The 18,016-nt window shown below is 56.6% G+C and overlaps 1 protein-coding gene across 12 annotated transcripts in view; it reads right to left on the minus strand.

Moving 5' to 3' along the window:
- The window catches only part of NCOR2 (nuclear receptor corepressor 2), a 218,771-nt gene that overhangs the window by 31,516 nt on the left and 169,239 nt on the right, over window positions 1–18,016 (minus strand). For all 12 annotated transcript variants that reach the window (XM_034068507.1, XM_034068506.1, XM_034068502.1 and 9 more), the window contains 5 exons: window positions 14,079–14,221; window positions 8,723–8,870; window positions 5,828–6,383; window positions 1,379–1,499; window positions 298–529 (listed from right to left, as the gene is read on the minus strand). In XM_034068507.1, the coding sequence (XP_033924398.1) occupies window positions 298–529; window positions 1,379–1,499; window positions 5,828–6,383; window positions 8,723–8,870; window positions 14,079–14,221 (1,200 nt within the window). The remainder of the gene's footprint in view (window positions 1–297; window positions 530–1,378; window positions 1,500–5,827; window positions 6,384–8,722; window positions 8,871–14,078; window positions 14,222–18,016) is intronic.

Here is an 18,016-nt window from a genome sequence, read left to right on the forward strand (position 1 = left end):
CCTGGCATGCCTCCAGGCCCCTCTGCTCTCAAATGAATGGCAGAGCCGCTAATAAAGGCAATCTTCACCTCCTCAGCGCCCGACACTAGCCCCGTGTTTGCTGTAGGCTCAGTGAGACATCATGTACTGTCTAATGAACATGGGAAATTAGCCATGCCTCTCTCGTCCTGCTTCAAGATGCTATTAAAGAGCTTTCAAGGCTTGAAGCAAGCTTTCACCTAAGAGGAGGAGAGCTGCTGGCTGCCTACAGCTGCACTCTGGGTGCTGCTGTGCGGATGAACACGCGCACATCCTTACCTTCCTTGTCACCCACAGCAGGGCTCCTGCTCTTTCCCCTGGGGCTGCTGCTTGGCTGCTGCGGCTCCTTCTCAGCCTGCTGGGACTGGGAGAGCTTGCTCGGGGCTGTGTCCTCACGGGCAGACTCGTGGGCTTTTGTGATCTGCTGCTGGTAGAGGGCCAGGGCATGGGGAGGCACCTGAGGCTTCACACTTCCACTCGGCAGTATCCCCTCCGAGAAACCCTCCGACATCTGCAAAGCAATAGGAACTGGTGACACCTGGAACGTGCTGCTGGCACCAGGAGCAGTCCTGGAGGCATCAAGGTGTCACGAGAAGCACCTGCCCCACACAAGCACTTCAAACCTTATCAGCCCAACAAACAGGGCTTCAGAGCTCACCTGCCATCATATAAGAGTATAAGCTCTGTGCCGGTGATGCTACGAGAGAGCCTCACACTTCTCATGTTTTAAACCTCTGATCTATAGTTAAGTGCTTGTAGCTTTTGCCAGATGTTACACTACAGCAGCCACATCTTAAGTTTTAACATGGGAAACTGCAAGAGCATCAGGAACAGATCCTCCCTGAGTGCTCAGAACCCAGATTTGCCCCCTGCCCACCCCATGCTGCTGCTCCTCTGGTGCAGACCCTGGGGATACCAGGGTGCTTTTGTCATAGCCTGAGCAGAGCTTCTGGATGAGGAAGAGTGTAAACACTTCTTAGGTGGTATCCTTCAAGCACATGAGATGAAGAGCAGAGGGAAGGTGCACCCCTGCCTTTTAAAGCAACGGGAGGCAGCAGTCATGTGGCAATGAGAAGCTTTTTCTGTCCAGACCTCCCATGACTTTCTGATCAAAGAGCCCAAGGGACATCCAACCGCTGCTGGCAGAGCTGCTCCAGCAGCTGGGAACATGGCACAGAGAGCACCTTGCCTGCTAGGGAGCTCACACTGCCATGGCACAGCTTGGCCATCCACAGGGATGAGCGTGTCCTTCCAACCCTGCCACACACCATGCAGGCAACACAGCCTGATGGAAGAGCATGCAGGGAGGCAGGCACAGCCACTGTGCTCCCAGTCCCAGCCCTCTCTAACGGGTACTCACAATGGGAGGGATGGCAGCAGCACGCTGCTTCAGCTGCTTCAGGTCCAGTGGCTTCTGTGGCGAGGAGTTGAGCCTGGCATCACTGGCAGTGTTGAGCAGGCTGGGCCGGGGGGACAGCAACCTGGACACAAAACATGCACGTCAACCAGGCAGTGCACATGTCCCATTGGTGCCCCATGCCCTGCACCCCTCTGGTTTATGTTGCTGAGCCTAAAGGACACCCTTGTCATCCGAGAGGAATGTGCTGGACCACTGCTCACTGCTGGGCTCCTGCAGGATGATCTGCTGTGCTACCCAAAGCACATGGGAGGTGTCTCAACTTCAGCCTTGGTGGGCTGCAGTGTCCCCAGGTCATTTTGGTCTATGAGGGCAACACAGCCTGGCCCAGCTAGCACCCGGAGCAGCTCTGCTTCGGGATGACAAGTCTGAGAGGAAGCAGAGTGGGATCCTGCTTTCCAAAGACAATCCATGTGGGGCTCTCTGCTCAAGTAAGATCATGACATCTGGCTCATCCCCAGTGCTGTTTCTACGAAATCTGCCTCTGTCCACAATAAACCCAAAGGAGAACTGGAGCCTGGAGTCACAGAGTAGTAAGGCAACCAGTTCAGATTTCATTTGGGCATCACGCTCCCTCGCTGGAGCTCACACGTGGTGCTTTCCCAGCACTCAGGATCAGCCTCATGCTCCTCTGCAAGGACTATCTGTTAACACAGTGCTAAAACCTGGGCAACCAACCACGTGCACATGACTGAGGTGCTCAGATCACTTGAAAGATGAGAGGCTGGATTTGGATGGGATTTGATGCTCAGCCCAGTGGCTCTGCAGCCCTGCACCCCCACTACTTGCTCTATCCCTCAGCTATCAGTTGCCTCAAACACTCAGCCACGCTGAGCCCCTGTGCAAACAGTGTGAGCATCTCCACAGTGCCACTGAAATGGGGTAAGGATGAAGGTGTGTGAAACCCATGGGTCAGACCCTCAGTGTGCCCAGCTCCTGAGCCCATGCTGAGACCCCAGGGACCACATCTCCCCAGCCCATCTCTGCTCTCCCTCCCTCCTGGTTGTTGAAGCCAGTTCATAGTTTTCAAGCTTTACAGCTTGATTTGTTTATGTTAGCTGTTATTTCACTGCTCTCCTCAGCCTATAAACTTCAAGGTCATTCCATGCTCACCCCTGCATGAATAAACAAGTGTGGCGGGGCCATGTGCAGGGAATAAACTCATCACGGTGCTGGGATTGCCCCCAGCAATTGCACAGTGACAGCGCTGGAGGGGACCCACCTCCAGACTGGGACCAGGCACCCACGGGGAGACCAGGCAAAAGGCAGCAAATCTGAGCTGCTCCCCAGATAAGTGCTCTGATAACTGCAGCACGGGTGTTGTGAAGCCATGTTGTGGGGGCACAGGGCTCCTGCAAGGGTGCAACACCCCAAAGGCTGCTGAGACACATGGCTGGGGACAAGTGCTCCTGAGACATCCACTCCATGCTGAGCTGGTGCTCACAGGAGGTGACTGACCCAGGAGCACTGGCCCAGCTCCATGGCCTAGGACAGATGTGCTCAGCACTGCTCTCCTCACAGCAGCTCTTGCAGGACATGCAGCTAAAGAGCCTGATGCTCCAAAGTGGGTCCCACCAGCACCCCCAGCAGCAGCTCTGTGCATTCATAGTGCTTACAGAGATGCATTTAAGCACACTTCAGGTCATCAGGTTTTCTAAAGCCCCCCAGGATCCTGAGCTTAGGAAGCCAAAGTATCAAGCTCATCAATATGCAAATTGCATAATTTAGTATGTCCCTCCCAGCAGATCCTGTGCTGCACACAGGGCTGACTGTTGGGTACTCTGGGAGTCACCAGATGAACAATCCTCATCACCTCATACCCACCTAATGCCAGTCTGGGGCATCCCAGACCCAGTGGGTCAGCATGGGTGACAGCAGTGGGACAGATGGGAAAAGGATTTGAGCAGGGAAGGGCTGGCACATGGCTGAGCCTTTGTAGTGTGGAAATGGACCCTCCAAGGCATGAAGCTTTGGGGGTGACCAGGACACTGTGTTCCCAGACCTCCTTCACCCTCCACCATGAAGACAGGTATGAGTTTCACTGCCAGACAAGCCAACACACTGACACATGGCCTGAACACAGTTCCTTGCACACACAGTGGTTGTGCACAGGTAACAGCTACCAGATTTCCCCAATGGGCTCCCCCAGCCCAGGGCCACAGCACCAACATGATGCTTGCCCAGCACAGCCCTTGCACCTATGGCTGAGCCAGTGACCAGGACACACAGTGCAAGGGTGGGTTGGTGCCCATGGGCAGGCATCTCCTCTCTGCAGTTCAGATCTACAGTGGTTGACCATGCACGGCCTCCCTCACATGTCCCCATCTGATGTGGCCCCTGTGGAACCGCAGTGCCGACAGCACCACAGCAGCCTCTGGCAGCACACTGCACAGAACTGCACAGAACCAGGGTTCATCAGCTGCCTTCCCCAGCTTTGATGGGTTAAGGCTCTGCCTTACCTTGGGCTTGTCTTTGCCAGCGTGAACTGCAGACTCAAACCAGGCTGCCCCAGCATCACACCCCAACCCTGCCCCTTCTCTCACTGCAAGGACAGCCCCAGCCACCCCTGTCCCCTGCTGAGATGCTGTGGACAGCTTGATGCCTTCACCAGTGTGGGGAAGCTCTCCCACGCGGTGCCGGCGCGGTGGGCGGGCGAGCATCGGGTGATGCGGTGATGGGGCGGCTCACGTGGCATCCCGGCAGCCTGGTCCTGCTCGGTGCGAGTCACACTGCAGCAGTGGGGCTGCGGTACTGCCTGCGAGCCCTCGGCTGGGGGAGCATCACCAGGAGCACCAGAACCAGCACTGGTGTGAGCTGCGGTGTTCCTGTGCTCCATCACCACAGCGGGTGAGAGTGGCCTGGGAGCTGTAGGATGCCTGTTTAATGTTTAACCCTCCTGGACGCTGGTAACTGTTTGACAAGTGAGATGGGTGCTGACTCAGCGAGGAGCTGGGGATGAAACAGTCGTTCCCAAGACTCACTCCTTTGCTGCTGGAAGTCGGTACCGGCTGCTGCTGTCCTGCTGTCGGCTGGGTTAATGTTAACCCAAGGAGCACAGCCCCGCTGGCCTCACTCTCCCTTTGTGGGAGGCTCAATCCCATCTGGGAAGGAGGAGAGGGCGGAGAGGGGCGGTGCTGGACTCTGTCCACGCTGGAGAGGAGCAGCTCAGCCAAGAGGCCTCAGCCCTGCCATGGGGCCAGGGCCAGCAGCACCCGCACCGCCCCTCAGCATCATCAGCACTGCTTCCAGCTGCTCATTCAGGGCAATGTGGAGGATGTTTCTGCACCAGCAGGACTCACCCACTGGCTCCCACAGCAATCACAAGGAAAGCATGGAGAACATTAACAGTGGTGGAGATGCACGATGGCTCCCAACCGTCTCATCCTGCTGCTCTGCTGGTGTTCCAAACAGCCCCATCCACAGCACTGAGTACAACCCAGCTAACCTGGCAGAACCCCTCTCCCCAATAGCCCACGGGAAGGATGCAGGATGCAGGATGCTAGAGGCTGGATGCGGGATACCAGCCTCCAGTTCCCACCCAGCTCCAAGGTGCGGAGGGACTTTGCCCTGTGTACAATGGCAAACTCAGGAGTCCCATCTGGCCCAGGAGCCAGCGTGGATGGAAGCCGGAGCCATTAGAAAAATCAGACACATGTGTCCATACATATTCTATAAAACCAGGAAACCTTCTCCCTATTCATGAAGCCTTGGGTGGGGAGAGCAGGAGGCCAGTGCTTCACCTCCTTGCCCCAAGAGCCATCCATGGAGGGTCAGAATCACCCTTGGCTGCCAGCTCCAGGGCTGGATGAAGGGCTCAGGAGTGCAGTGTCTCAGGTGAATACCTGGAGGCACAGCCCAGGAAAGCTCACACAGCCCACACCATTCCCCTCCCTTTATGGCCAGGACAGATCATTCCTCCCTACAGATCCAAGCAGCATCTCCACCAAGGGAGCAGCTCACCCCTCTCTGCACTGGGAACATGTCCCTGACGTGACTTCTCTCCTGCCAGCACCAACTCAGAAACCCTTCCCAACCCCGGATGCTGGCAAACCAGCCCGTGCTCTGCACAACTGTGGTCCCCAAGGGCACGTCCTGCTCCATTGCATCACCCGGACAGGCTGCCACCAGCCCTGCACCCAACACCAGCCCACGGCCATTGCCCAGGAGCACCCGTACGCTGGGACACCGCACTGCCCGCTGTGTCATGGCCCCTTTGAAAGTGATAGCCAAAGGGTCAGAGCCACATGGGGCACAGCCAGGCCTGTCCCTCTGGCTGTGGGAGCACCTCAGCAGTGATATTCCCAAGCTCAGGAGAGTGCATGTGGACAGCGATACAGAGATACTCATCTGGCCCCAGGCCATGCACTTGCCCCCCTCTCTCCCCAGTCCTACCTGCTCTTGTCCACAGCATCCTGCTCGTCCATCTCATCCGCGCTGCAGGTCGCGCTGGAGTCGCTGTCGGGGTTCACCCCGGAGCCCTTACTGCCTTTATGGCTCTCCTTCTTCTCGGCCTTGGGCGTCCCCTCCGTCCCTGCTGTCCCTGCGCCACTGACGCTGCCTTCTGTCTTCTTGTCATTCCCCTTGTCCTTCTCCTGGCTCTCCTCACTCTCCTCCTTCTTCACCTCGCTCTTGCAGGGCTCTTCGCTCACCTTCTCCTCCGGCTCCTCCGTTTTCACCACGTCCACCACCAGCTCCTCCTGCACCTTCTCCTCGCTGCCGGGGGGCTCGGGGGCTGGCTCCGGCTGCGGGCTGGCAGCAGGAGCGGGGTTGGCAGCCGGAGCAGGGGGAGCGTCTGGGGCTGCCGGAGCCTCTTCCCACTTGACTGCTGGTTCTGTGCCGGAGTCACCTCCCGGCCCGGGTGGTGCCTTGGCCCCGTTCTCGCCTCCTTCTTTGGCCTCAGGCCTCGGCGAGGGAATGCTCTCGGTGTCGGAGCTGTTATTTACTGCAGCTGAGAAAAGGGAAGAAATAAAAATAAGGATCAGCCCAAGATTCTTGCTTCCCATATCGCTGCCTCCACCCCCTCCCCTGGGAGGAGAACGCCCTCGTTCCTCCGAGGGCTGGGAGAGCTGCGCCGGGATCCCCGGATCCACAGCCTACAAAGCACAGGGATGCTCTGGGGGCCTCTTTGCTTGCCCAGCACAACTGCCATTAACCCCCACCCGAACACAAACCCACATCCAAAGCCTGGCGATGGAGCAACTGGGAAGCTGGATTTTAATGGAAAACCCTGGCTGCTGGCTGGGTTTGCAGAACAGGACCTGCTCCCTCCTCACCCTCTCACCCATGGCTCTGGATCAGCTCTGCTCCCCCAGGACAGGCACATTGTGCTTGCTGACTTACGTCGCCCGTGTCCCTGGCTCTGCCACCCCAGGGCAGCTGGGGACCATCCCAAAACACTGGTGTGTTTATTGTTATTTAAGCTGCCAATGCAGATGAAAGGAGGTCAGGGTCAGTGAAAGCAAAGTGCTGGCAGCGCTGCAGCACAGGTTAATTATTACATGGAAAAGATCACTCTCAAATCTGCCACCAATGGCTTAAAATGAGCTGGAAGCACAAGCGTCCATGAACTGCTGCAGATGGAGGTGATGCCAAGAGATTGTTTCTAATGCTGGGCAGATTGTTCCCTCCGAGGCTTTGCCAGACAAACACAGCCAGAAGCCTTCCACAAACCCATTTCAGTGTGTCCTCACTGAGCAGACCTCAAGCCCAAAAGCTTCTTCATGCGCATCCCTTGCCTTGCCTCTCTCCATAGCAGCACAGACAGCTTTCAAACGGTGGTGAGAGGAGTGGCACAGAGGGACTATGTCCCAAGACCGTGTCAAAGCACATCCATCCTTCTTTGGCAGGAAGAAGTGCCAGACTCACCAGGAATCTCAGCCTTCTCCACCCTTTACTCACTTGCAATCAAGCAATGAGGTGTCCTGGCACCCATGTAGGGATGAGGTTTATGGCATGTTTGGCCGAACTCTCCCTGACTGCCACTCAATGCTACGGAGAACACCACACTGAGACATCCAATGGTGGCTTGTTCCAGGCTCAGCCAAGCTCCAGCACGCTCCTTCCAGATGCTGAATCCACAGTGATACCATAACCCTCACACCAAGTCCTTTCTCCCTGGCCAGCCACATGGTCCCCTGACTCCAAGCTATAGCCTGAGCATCCTCAAATGTCACCCACCCTGTCACTTCTGTGCCTGTGCTTTTCATCCCCTCTGCTTACAACCTTCTTCATCTCTCCAGCCCACACCAGGAGCAGAACAAGAGACAATACTTGGAGCTCGGGGCACGTCAAGAGCTGTGTCTCTAATCCCAAGAATACGTTGTTTCCTCTCGAGCACTCTTACACAGAGCAATAACCACCTTTACTTTGTGCCTCTGAGTCATGTATCACCTCGCACAAAGATTTACCTGGAATCTGCCTTGTAATGAGTCACTTGCCAAGATGATTTGAAAAGATTTCCCATTTCGAGTCCCATTAGGCTGGGTGCTGAGGCCAGGAACCAGCGTGGTGCCAGAGTGCTGGTTAAGTTATTAAATTACTTTGACAGAAGTCAAATGGGGCTATTGTTGGGAAATTATGCACATTTTCCCCAAACTCCAAACTGCCGCGCTTTCTAAGCGATAAATAGCTGAAAATTGTCACTTTCAAGTTGTTCCCTTTCTTTGGTATGGCTGGGAGGGAGGAAAATGCTGCCTTAAAAGGGTAAGGAGGAGGAACAGACCCGGCAAGATCCATCAGCCTTGCTGGTGGGAGACCACAGCTTCCCCTGCCTCTGCTGGCAGTGCTGGCCTGGAGCAGCAACAATGCCCTGATGGGACGGGGATGGGCACTCACAAACCTTGGTGGTTATCCCTCCTTGAGCCCATGATTAGCTCCTCAAGAGCCCACAGGGTGGATGTCTAACCCTGCTGAGTGTGAAGGGACCCTTCTTTGGTGGAAAGCACCAAGAAATGTGATTTACAGGAGCACCCAAGCATGCCAGGCCCTGGTAAGCACAGAGCTTGTAGAGAACATGCTGATGGAAATCAGAAACCAAAGGGCTCCCAAAAATAACCACCCAGACAGACACAGGAGGAGGGCAGTGATCCAGGACACTCGTCACAAGTGTGCAATCCAGAGGCATCCAAAATACCACCAGTACCTCATGCTCTGGGACACTGTCACATTGGTGTGACTTTGGGGTGTCAGATGTGACCCCCTGTGAGCACTGACATTTGCAGCTCTGGGGATGCTTCATGTGCTGCCTCTGCTGTAACCATGCAGCAAAGCCAAGAGACCCGAGCTCACCTTCTGCCTCCTCGGCCATCTCCTCCTCGTTTCCGCTCGTCCCTGACACCTCCATCTCCTCGTCCTCGGCTGCAGGAGTGAAGGTGGCTTCTTCGTTCTGAACGGCGGTCCCTTTTTTCTTCTTCCTCTTGGCGTTCCGTTCTTTCTCCTGGGGAAGAGGCAGAGAATGGTGAGCAGGAAGGCCCATGGGGAGCTGCGTGGGAGCAGAGAGCCCTGGTCCTGCCCAAAGGGATGCCAACACTGCCATCGCCCTCCCCATTGCCATTATCAGCCCTAGGGACCGGCCGTGCCTGCCCAGAGCCCAGCAGCACGGGCTCACCATCATTCAACACGCAATGGGCAGCCTGGCTCCACACTGAGCTCTAGCCTCAGGTGTCACTGAGCCTGTACAGCAGCAGTGTCACGGCCAGGACAGGGACACACACAGGAGTCACCAGGACAGGGCTGGCAGAGCCTGGTGGTCCCGTGTCCGCTCATTACACGCACATGATGTGTTCATCCTACGCACTTCCAGGCGCTACCTGCACTACACAAACATGAGAGGCCATGGCCTGATGCTCGTCCGCAGATAACGAAGCTGATGCCCCACATACCCCAGCCAACACTTTCACTCGGTGCTGCCAAAGGACTTTGATTCCCATGCTGGGAGCGGTCCATGCCGCACAGCAACCCAAAGGTGAGCTGCATGGTGCCCCATCCTGCCCTGAGACAGCCCCATCCCTGCTCGCTGGCGCACGTGCCACAGCCACGAGGGTGCAGACAGCTGCTCCCTCCCACCGACCCAAAGGGAAAGTCTCAGCTTTGCTATTGTTTCCTGCTCTTGTTGCTTGAGTAAATATTACCAGTAGGAACAGGCCCATCATCTCCGGCTCTCCCTGCAAACCCCACAAGAATGACGCGTGTAGGATGTTTATTTACATGGATGAAAAGATAAAGCCATGGTGGAAACGTTAACTTTGCTGCTGGACCTCTGTATGGGAAGAGCTGCTCCCCCCTTCCCCTCTCTTCTCTCCCCCCCCTGCAACTTTTCAACCCTTTAGAAAACTTCCAGCTAAAACAAACAAATACAACTGCTTTTTGCTTGGAAACACTGCTTGCTCAGGGTCTATTTTTATCAGGCTGGGCAGGAGAGAGGGGAAAGGGCACTTGAGGAAGGGCTCTGTGGAGGCTCGAGCAGCAGTGGGAGGAAGGCAGAGCTCCGCGATGCCCTCAGCCCATCCCAGCAGTGCCAGTGCCCGTGCCTCTGCCCAGCACCGATTCAGCACCCGCACGTTTGTGTCTGAAGCTGCAGTTCCCCATCACGCTCATGTGGTGACAAAGCACTGACGTTACTATGGCAAAGACTTCTCTGCCTCTTACTCATGGGTCCGTGACTCAGCCGCGGGCAGGAGCTGGGAACCAGCCTCTGCCTCAGCACCCTACTTGGCCAGGGTCTGGGGGCTGTCAATGAGCTGCCCTGCAGGCACTGTTGGTCCCTCTCTTGGCAAGCACCACTGCTGGTATTTAGGGAAACCATGTGAAAACCAGGCAGCAGATCCCAGCTACATCTAGAGATGTGTTCAAGCCACCACCTCTTCTAATGCTGATAGCACCAGCCCCCTCGTGCAGTCCTGCTCCTGGCTCCCAGCCCAGGAAAGGGGTCCCTTTCTGCCTCCGTAATCAATCACGGGGCTCCCACAGCTGACATGGGATCCTAACAACACTGCAGCAGACACAGAAGTGTCTCTCTGAGCACTGCCTGGGACCAGGCATCTCCTGCCTCATAACACACTCTTAATCCAAGCAATTACCAGCAAGGCCAGGGGAAGGTGCCAGGACCATTTGCTAGGAGCACTTTGATGCTCACTTTGTGCTATACCAGCCCACGGGGTCTCTACTCCCTATCTGACACCAGTTACTTCTGCAGGAGCCTCCAGGACTTGGTGCTACTTGTGCAGCCTGACTTGCCAAGCCCACTGAGGAGATGGGCTGTGCACAGCAAGGACACTGAACCCAGCATGAGGGGCTCTCCACGCTGCCCTCCCGGCTACCAGGAACCCAGCCAGCCCCATCACACTGACTCCCAGCCTGGCAGGGATAGGCAGCTCCTCCCTCAGCACCCAGGCACTGGGCACTGCCTCCCACCACTCAAGTTCACTGCACATCCCTCTGGTTTTCTACCTCGCAGGCAGAGCAGCCACCCCAACAAATTGGGTCTCTCCTTGTACTCACCATCTGATGTGGCAGCAACAGCCAAAACAGCTTCCAAACCCTCTTACTGACACGGAGACATCAATATGGGCACCTCCCATCAGCATCAGCCATTCCTAAGAGCAGGACCTGGCAGTGCCAGACTGATGTGACATAACGACGTGCATCTGACACTGCACCAGGACTAGGTCTAACCACAGAGTGACTCCTATGCCCTGCCACAGAAGCAGGCAGCGGCGATGGGAAGAGGCAGTGGTGACCCCAGAGGCAGGACTTCTGTGTCACTGTGCTGAGGAGGGTCTCAGTTCCCCATCCCGAGGCCAAGGCTCTGCACCAAGGCAAGGCAGACTTGTTCACCCTCCAGAAGATGATGCTGTCCTCCCAAAGCAGCTTTGCTGTGCAAAGCCAGCACTGCTCAAAAAGGCAAGGAACTGAAGAAACGCTGCTCAGACTGGTCCATAGGACTCGTCCTCCAAGCAGGACCAGCTTAGCTTCAACTCGCTCATCTTTGTTGCACAAGCCAAAACAAGCCCCAGCAATCACTACACCAAAGTGATAACCACACTGCCAAGAGGTCTCCGTGAAGACAGTGCCTAATCCACAACCCCTAACAAAAAGGGCAGCTGGAAGGACACTGTGCATCCCGAAGCTCTGCTCTCCTCAAACACTGATACTAGAGAGCACAGCCTGCGGAATCTCAAGGCTAAGTGACGCTGATGCCTGGGCCACAGCCGAGTGCTCAGCAGTGAACCCAAGCCAAAACACACAGTGGGGCAGATAAAGTGAAGCCTCAAGGTAGCCTGACCCTGCCCCAGCAGTAACAGGCTGCCTGTCCCACGGTGCAGCCGGCTGGCAAGGACACCCTGATCCATGGAGGTGCTTGGAAGGGAGGAGGGTGAGGATCTGCAGCACCCAGCTCTGTTGAGCTAGGACCAGAGTGGACTTTCCCTCCTCAAACAGGCTGGTCAAGGGCCTTGTGAGTGCTGAGCAGCTCAGGGAAGAGGGGAAATAGGGCTGTGTGGCTGACAGCAGCTCCTGAGCCCCTGCATGCTCCTTTCCTGGGTAAGGATCTCTCCAGGAAAAAATATGGGTCTTCAAATTAAAACCCCAAACATGGCACATAGGAATGTATGGACCAGGAGAGGTGGAAAAGGAGCATCACCATGTCACACACACCTGCCCATTGCAACCCAAACCCTTCTCCCTGGATGCTCAGAGGGAGGATCCCCCCATACCCAGAGCTCCTTGGGCTATGGCCAGCATACAAGAGGCCTCTAAAACACACAGCCCCATCCCACCTAGGACTGTCCCAGCATGGGGAATGGGAACATCATGCTCTGCACCACACTTTGGGGACACAGGGACCCTGCCAGGCTCTGCTTCCCATCCCACACCAGTCACTGCTCCCTGCCTGTCCCTGCAGCAACTCCAAGTCACCTGCACACTGCTGAAACCCAGTGTCACACCTGCCTGGATGAGGAAGCTGCAGTATTAATGAGCCCCATGTGGGAAACAGTGAGATCTGCTAATGAAGTTTACCCTCATTAAGCGAGAGGAAGAAAAGCAGAGCCCCTGTGTTTCTCTGCACAGCATCAACAATAGCTGGTGGTGGTGAGGTCAGGGAATAACCTGGGAATGTCATGGAAGAACCAGGAGATGCCACGCTGCCTCACCACATGCTCCCTCCGCAGAGGTCACAGATGACTACTGGGTATAGGATGAGATTTGGAGGCTTGGTTTGGTTGGGAATATATTTAGGAGTCAGGAAGGAAGGTCTATGGCAATTTAATCTCAGTTGTTCTTTTACTTTATTCAGCTTTCTGGCATCTGCTGTTGCCACAAAACAATAGAGCACAATAAATAACAGCTGAACATTCATTGTTCTTCTCCACAACCGAATCCCATAGCCTCCAATGCTCAAACCCTAAAATGATGATGCTGATATAAACTGCAAGTGAGAGTGAGCAATTAGACTGGAGCAGTCTAGCGGCTGCCTTGGAGGGACGGATGCAGGGAAAATGTGGCTCTGCAGAAAAACACTTCCGTGATATAATTTCTGCAGCATTATGAAGCCCAGTAAATGAACACACACCGGTTGCACTGCCAGTGAAGCTGTAGGAGCTGATTTCAGATTCTCCCCAGTAATGAACAATGATTTCTTTCTGATGGAACACTTTCTGTTCCGAGGGTTTGATGCACATTTCAGCCCAGCCTGTCTATGGGTTTGGGGTCTTTTATGCAGTTTGTTTGCTTTGTTTCTAAAAACAATTGGGTGAAACATGGGAACACAGGAGTGTCTGTGCATAGAGAATTAATAAAGAATCGCCAATGTCTTCCCTTTCTCTCATTCCTATAGACTGACTAGGATATTAAATTCCTGGGTGAGTCATTGAATGTTTTCCTGTCTGTCTTTTTACTCCTGCTGTAATAGCTTGCTTGGAGAGATTCCTGCATTGAACATTGTCCTTTGCATTTTCAAAGCACCCCTTGGGGGTTTGGCCATGTGAATTCTATTAGCCAGAAACTGGGAACCCCAGGATACTCTACAAATGAAATAATTATAATGCTTAGCTGCTCTTAGCAGTACATCCTATCTTCAGAACACAAGCAAGCCCCTCTTCATCCACACTCTGCACCACATGCTAGGAAAGCAGCAGCATTAGCCCTTCGGATGAAGGATCTGAAGCACAGAGAGATGTGTACATCTGCTCGTAGCCCCAAAGAGAAGCTACATCCCTGTTGGGATCAGCCTTTTTGTCCTAAACCTCTGAATTGCTCTGGGACAAACTGTCAGTTTACCAGGTAACTGGGGTACCTGCAAGGCACAGACCTGCACGGCCTTGCCAGGGTGGAACAGCACAACCTCACCAGCAGCAACGCATCTGTGCAGCCATGACTGAGCTCACGTCTTGGGTTAACAAGGAGCAGCCCTCTCCTCCTGCTGCCCCTTATCTCCCTGCGTACCAGCCACACTCCAGGCATCCCCCACACAGCAGCTCTGCCTCCTCCAGACCTCCCAGGGACAGATGGGTGGGCACAACCCTTTCCTGCACCACTTCCAGAGCTTTCCCTCCAAGATGATAACCCCAGCTTGGATGTGGGAAGCACACAAGGGCTCACTGGGAAAGATCACCAGTGCCGGTGGGGGCTGCAATGGGGCACTCACCATTTTCAGTTTGTGTTGCTGTAGGATCTCATCCAGGTTCTGCCTCTTCTTGTAGTTGAAGTAGAAGTTTTTGCACTGTGACACGGTCTTGGAGCCCACCATCCTGGCAATGGCCGACCAGTTCCGCCCATGCTCAAGGAGACCTGCGGATAGAGAGCAAGATTTAACACCAGATACACTCACATAATGGCAGCTTTATCCACACAGGATGGGAAACATCCTCTGCACGAGCCAAACTCCACAGGAACAATATGGTCACTAGCACCCGTCCGAACGGCTTCGTAGGTCATCCCCTGGCCTATGAGAGGCTGTTTTTCTTTCCAAGAGGGAAAAAAGGCACTGTGCTAACCACCTCTGGAACAAAATACGTCCCACAGCCACGTCTTGGCCAGACACCAGGCACTCAGGACGGTGAGCAGTGCTCCCTTCCCTTTGGGATGGCTGCAGAAGGTATTGGAATGACCAGGACAACAGCTCTTAGTCCCTGCATGAAGCAAAGGCTCTTCCCACCCTGCTGTGCCCCAGTGATGACACTGAACAGGTCGAGGGGGTTGGAGCATGAGGTCCTGTTATGGATGGGAAGGAAGATGCCAGGCAGGGAAACCCAGGTGATGTCCTGGGCTGGTAAGAGGCATGCTGGGGATTAGTGCTGATCGCAGGCTCAGTGAGCACAACCAGCTTCCCAGGTCAGGCATCATGCCAAGGGCTGGCAATCCTGCCCAGATGGTGCCACCCGAGCATGAGGCTCCTGCCAGCGCTGGGGCAACCCAGCAGGGTGGAGGAGGAAGAGGAGGAGGAAGGTGCAAGTCAGCAGCTTGTGTCCTTGCAGGCTCTGCAGGGGTGTCTGGGGCACCCCTGGTCCTGCAGCTCACAACCACAGCACACAGACAGCCACAGCAGTGCCCTGGTCCTTCCATCCCAGGCTCCTGGACGAGATCCAGGTGGGCACCATCCATGCTTGCTGGGAAATCAAGCCCCATTGCCAGCAGTCCTTCCTGGTGCATGGCTGGTGCTTCCCGTGGTGCCCAGTGGAGCTGCCACCAGCCTGCCAGATGCTGCCAGTCCAGCTGGGTCCTGCTGGTCTGGCTGGATCCTGGCTGCCCACATGATGCCACGATGAGGCCAAAACCTCCCCTGCACCAAAGCATCCCTGCACAGGATGCACAGACTGAGCCCAGGGGCAAGGTACTGCCACAAGAGGTGACTTCAAGATGAAAACCAGCAGGGGAAGAACCTGCCAAGGGCATCACCTTCTTTTGTTAGAGGGGTTTCTGCCCAGAAGCCACCAACCACAGAGCCTGGGAAGAGGCACTAGCTTGGTATCTGTGTTGTTCATCCCCAACCCCTTCCCTGGCTGCTCTGATGCCTTGGACCACGGTGAGTCCATGTTCAGGCTCCTGCTCAAGCACCAGCTCAGACCTAAGTGCCAGCCCAACAACAAACCCACCCTAGCACAGCCTGATCTCAGCACAGACACAAGCAATCAGAGCCAAAGGGACACACCTCCACCAGTGTGTGTGAGCCCCGCACCATGCACCCCCCTCTCTGCTTCCCACATCCTGGATGAACCCAGCAGTACCCAGCACAGCAGGAGTTAACATCCAGCCGGTGCCTGTATCCTGCCCGGTCCCAGCACCAGGGCTTATCAAATTGCATGTAAAGAGGCAGGCATCACACAGCGCTGAGCACCACAAAAGGCTGTGGCAAGCCAAGAAACAAGTTTGAGCTTTAACTCTGCAACTCCCAGCCTCGCTTAAGCCAAACCCACGACCTCCATCACCCTGCTGGCAAGCTGGGACTTCTCACATACAATAATAAACACAGAAAGGGACGTCCGGCCACCAAGCATGACAGATAACAAGCCGGGGTGGGAGTCCTCCCCCCCTGCTATTGCAGAGAGCTGCAGGGGAACACAGGACAGTCCCCTGGGTCACAACCTACCCCCTGTGTCACAACCCAGCGCTGCTGTCCAAAGCAAACAAGCAGCTCAACCCCCTTTTTGCTCATCACATCACTGGTGGCCCCGCACCAAGTGTGACAGCCGGGGCGTCACTCGCTGCCCCCCAGGCAAAGCCCTGCAACACTGGCAGCTCCGGAGATGCTGTGCCATCGGGGGAGCAGGATGCGGCACAGCTCGGGGCTGGGGGGTGATGGATGCCAGTGCAAACAGTCCCCAGCACGGAGTGACCTTTGCAAGCCGCGGGTGATGCCAGCTCCTGGCTGCCCTTTCCCCTGAGTGCCTGCAGCCACAGGGCAGGTGGCTGTGTCCGTGCTGGGCTCATGAAGGGGAAGCTGCTGCAGCCCCTGCCTGCGGGACCCGGCAGGCAGCCCAGCTCTGCCCTTTACCCAGAGCAAAACAGCAGCACCTGCACCCACACTGCAACCATCAGGGGAGGGTCCAACCGAGACACCCCGAGATTCGTCAGTAAACCCCCGGCTTGCCGAGCTCCACCAGCACGGAGCCTCTGTGCCGAGCCCCACCAGCACGGAGCCTCTGTGCCGTGCTCCCCAACCCGCCCCAGCACCGCTCAGCCCCCGGTTCCGCAGCGCAACTGAAACTATGACTAAGTGAGTTATCAGATCTTGGGGCAGGCTGCGCTGGCTGGGGGGGGGCTCCGGCCGCAGGGCTGCCCTCAGCTCTGAGCTCAACCCCATCCCTCGGACCCCAGCGCCGGGACTTACGTGCTCCGGGTCGGGCTCCGGCGGGCAGGGAGCGTGCCCGGAGCGGGCAGGCTGGCGAGGACACGGGCGTCGGGGCACTGCTTCAAAGCCCCCCCGGGCACGGCCGCCCGCTGCGAAGCGCTGCGAGTGCTCCGCTCACACCCTCCCCACGCATTCTGCTTTGGCTCCCTCGCAGCAGCCGGAGATGGAGAAGAAAGCAAAGCCGGTTCCTTAAATCCTGGGGGCGAGCGGATTGCAGAGCCATGGGCGGCCGAGAGCGGCGAGCGAGTGGGCTCCGGGGCTGGAAACCAGGTCACAGGCGGAGGACTCCTGACCCCGACGGCAGGAGTTGGTGGGAACACATGCTCCGGCCCCAGCGCTCTTCCCTCCGGCGTCCTCCGCACTCCCCCGGCTCTCCGGAGCGTTCCAAGCCGCTGCAGCCGCGGCTGTTGAACGTGGATGGAAGCGCCTGCAGTGTTCTCTCCCCCAGCCTCACCTCCTCGCTCAGGGCTACGCGGAGGCTGCGCGGCTCCAGGCGATGCCAGACGGTGCCAAGAAGTAATAACAATTAAAACCGAGGAAAGAAGGCAGCAGGAAGGCAGAGCGGAGCGAGCAGCCGGCTCCGAGCCGCGGCTCCGCTCCTGCCAGCCCGGGGACGGGGAGCCGGGGCCGTCGGTACGTGGCGGAGCAGCGAGCTCGCTCTGATCTGTTCCTCTGGCTGACCCGGGGCTCGCTGCATCTGAATGTGACCTCTAGACAGAGCATTAATAACGAACGTGGCGCTGACCCAAGCTGACAAGGGGTGCGGCCGCTTGGCACCCGCTCCCGCCTCCCTCGCTCACTTTCTGTCTCCCTCGCTCTCGTCTGAATGTCAGCGGCAGGGGGAGGGATCCAGGAAAACAAAGCTCGGATAATAGTTTCCTCCGCTCTCAAGTGCATCAAAGGCGCTTTTCACTGGGGATGTGCGCGCTGGAGAGCCCAGGGCAGGCTGGGGGATGCCGTGGCTCCCTGGCACACCTCGGTCCTGCTGCCCCGCTAAGGAGGGACAGGGGGAGGATCGGCAGCGGTCTCACTGTGGGTGGATGCGGCTTCTGCTCCGGTACCAGGGAGAAAAGCCTGGGGAACATCTTGGGTCGCAGAGGATAAACCGGAGGGCAGCAGGGGCCGTATCAGCTCGTGCCCCATCGGCTGTCTGCAGCGTTCCAAGGCTCGCCAGCACGGCCGCCCTGCTCCATTCGGGGCTCGGCAAGGGTGCAGGGAGCCCATAAAAGGGCCCC

Source organism: Melopsittacus undulatus, chromosome 12 (genome assembly GCF_012275295.1).
Source record: "Melopsittacus undulatus isolate bMelUnd1 chromosome 12, bMelUnd1.mat.Z, whole genome shotgun sequence".
In the NCBI taxonomy this organism is placed as follows: domain Eukaryota; kingdom Metazoa; phylum Chordata; class Aves; order Psittaciformes; family Psittaculidae; genus Melopsittacus; species Melopsittacus undulatus.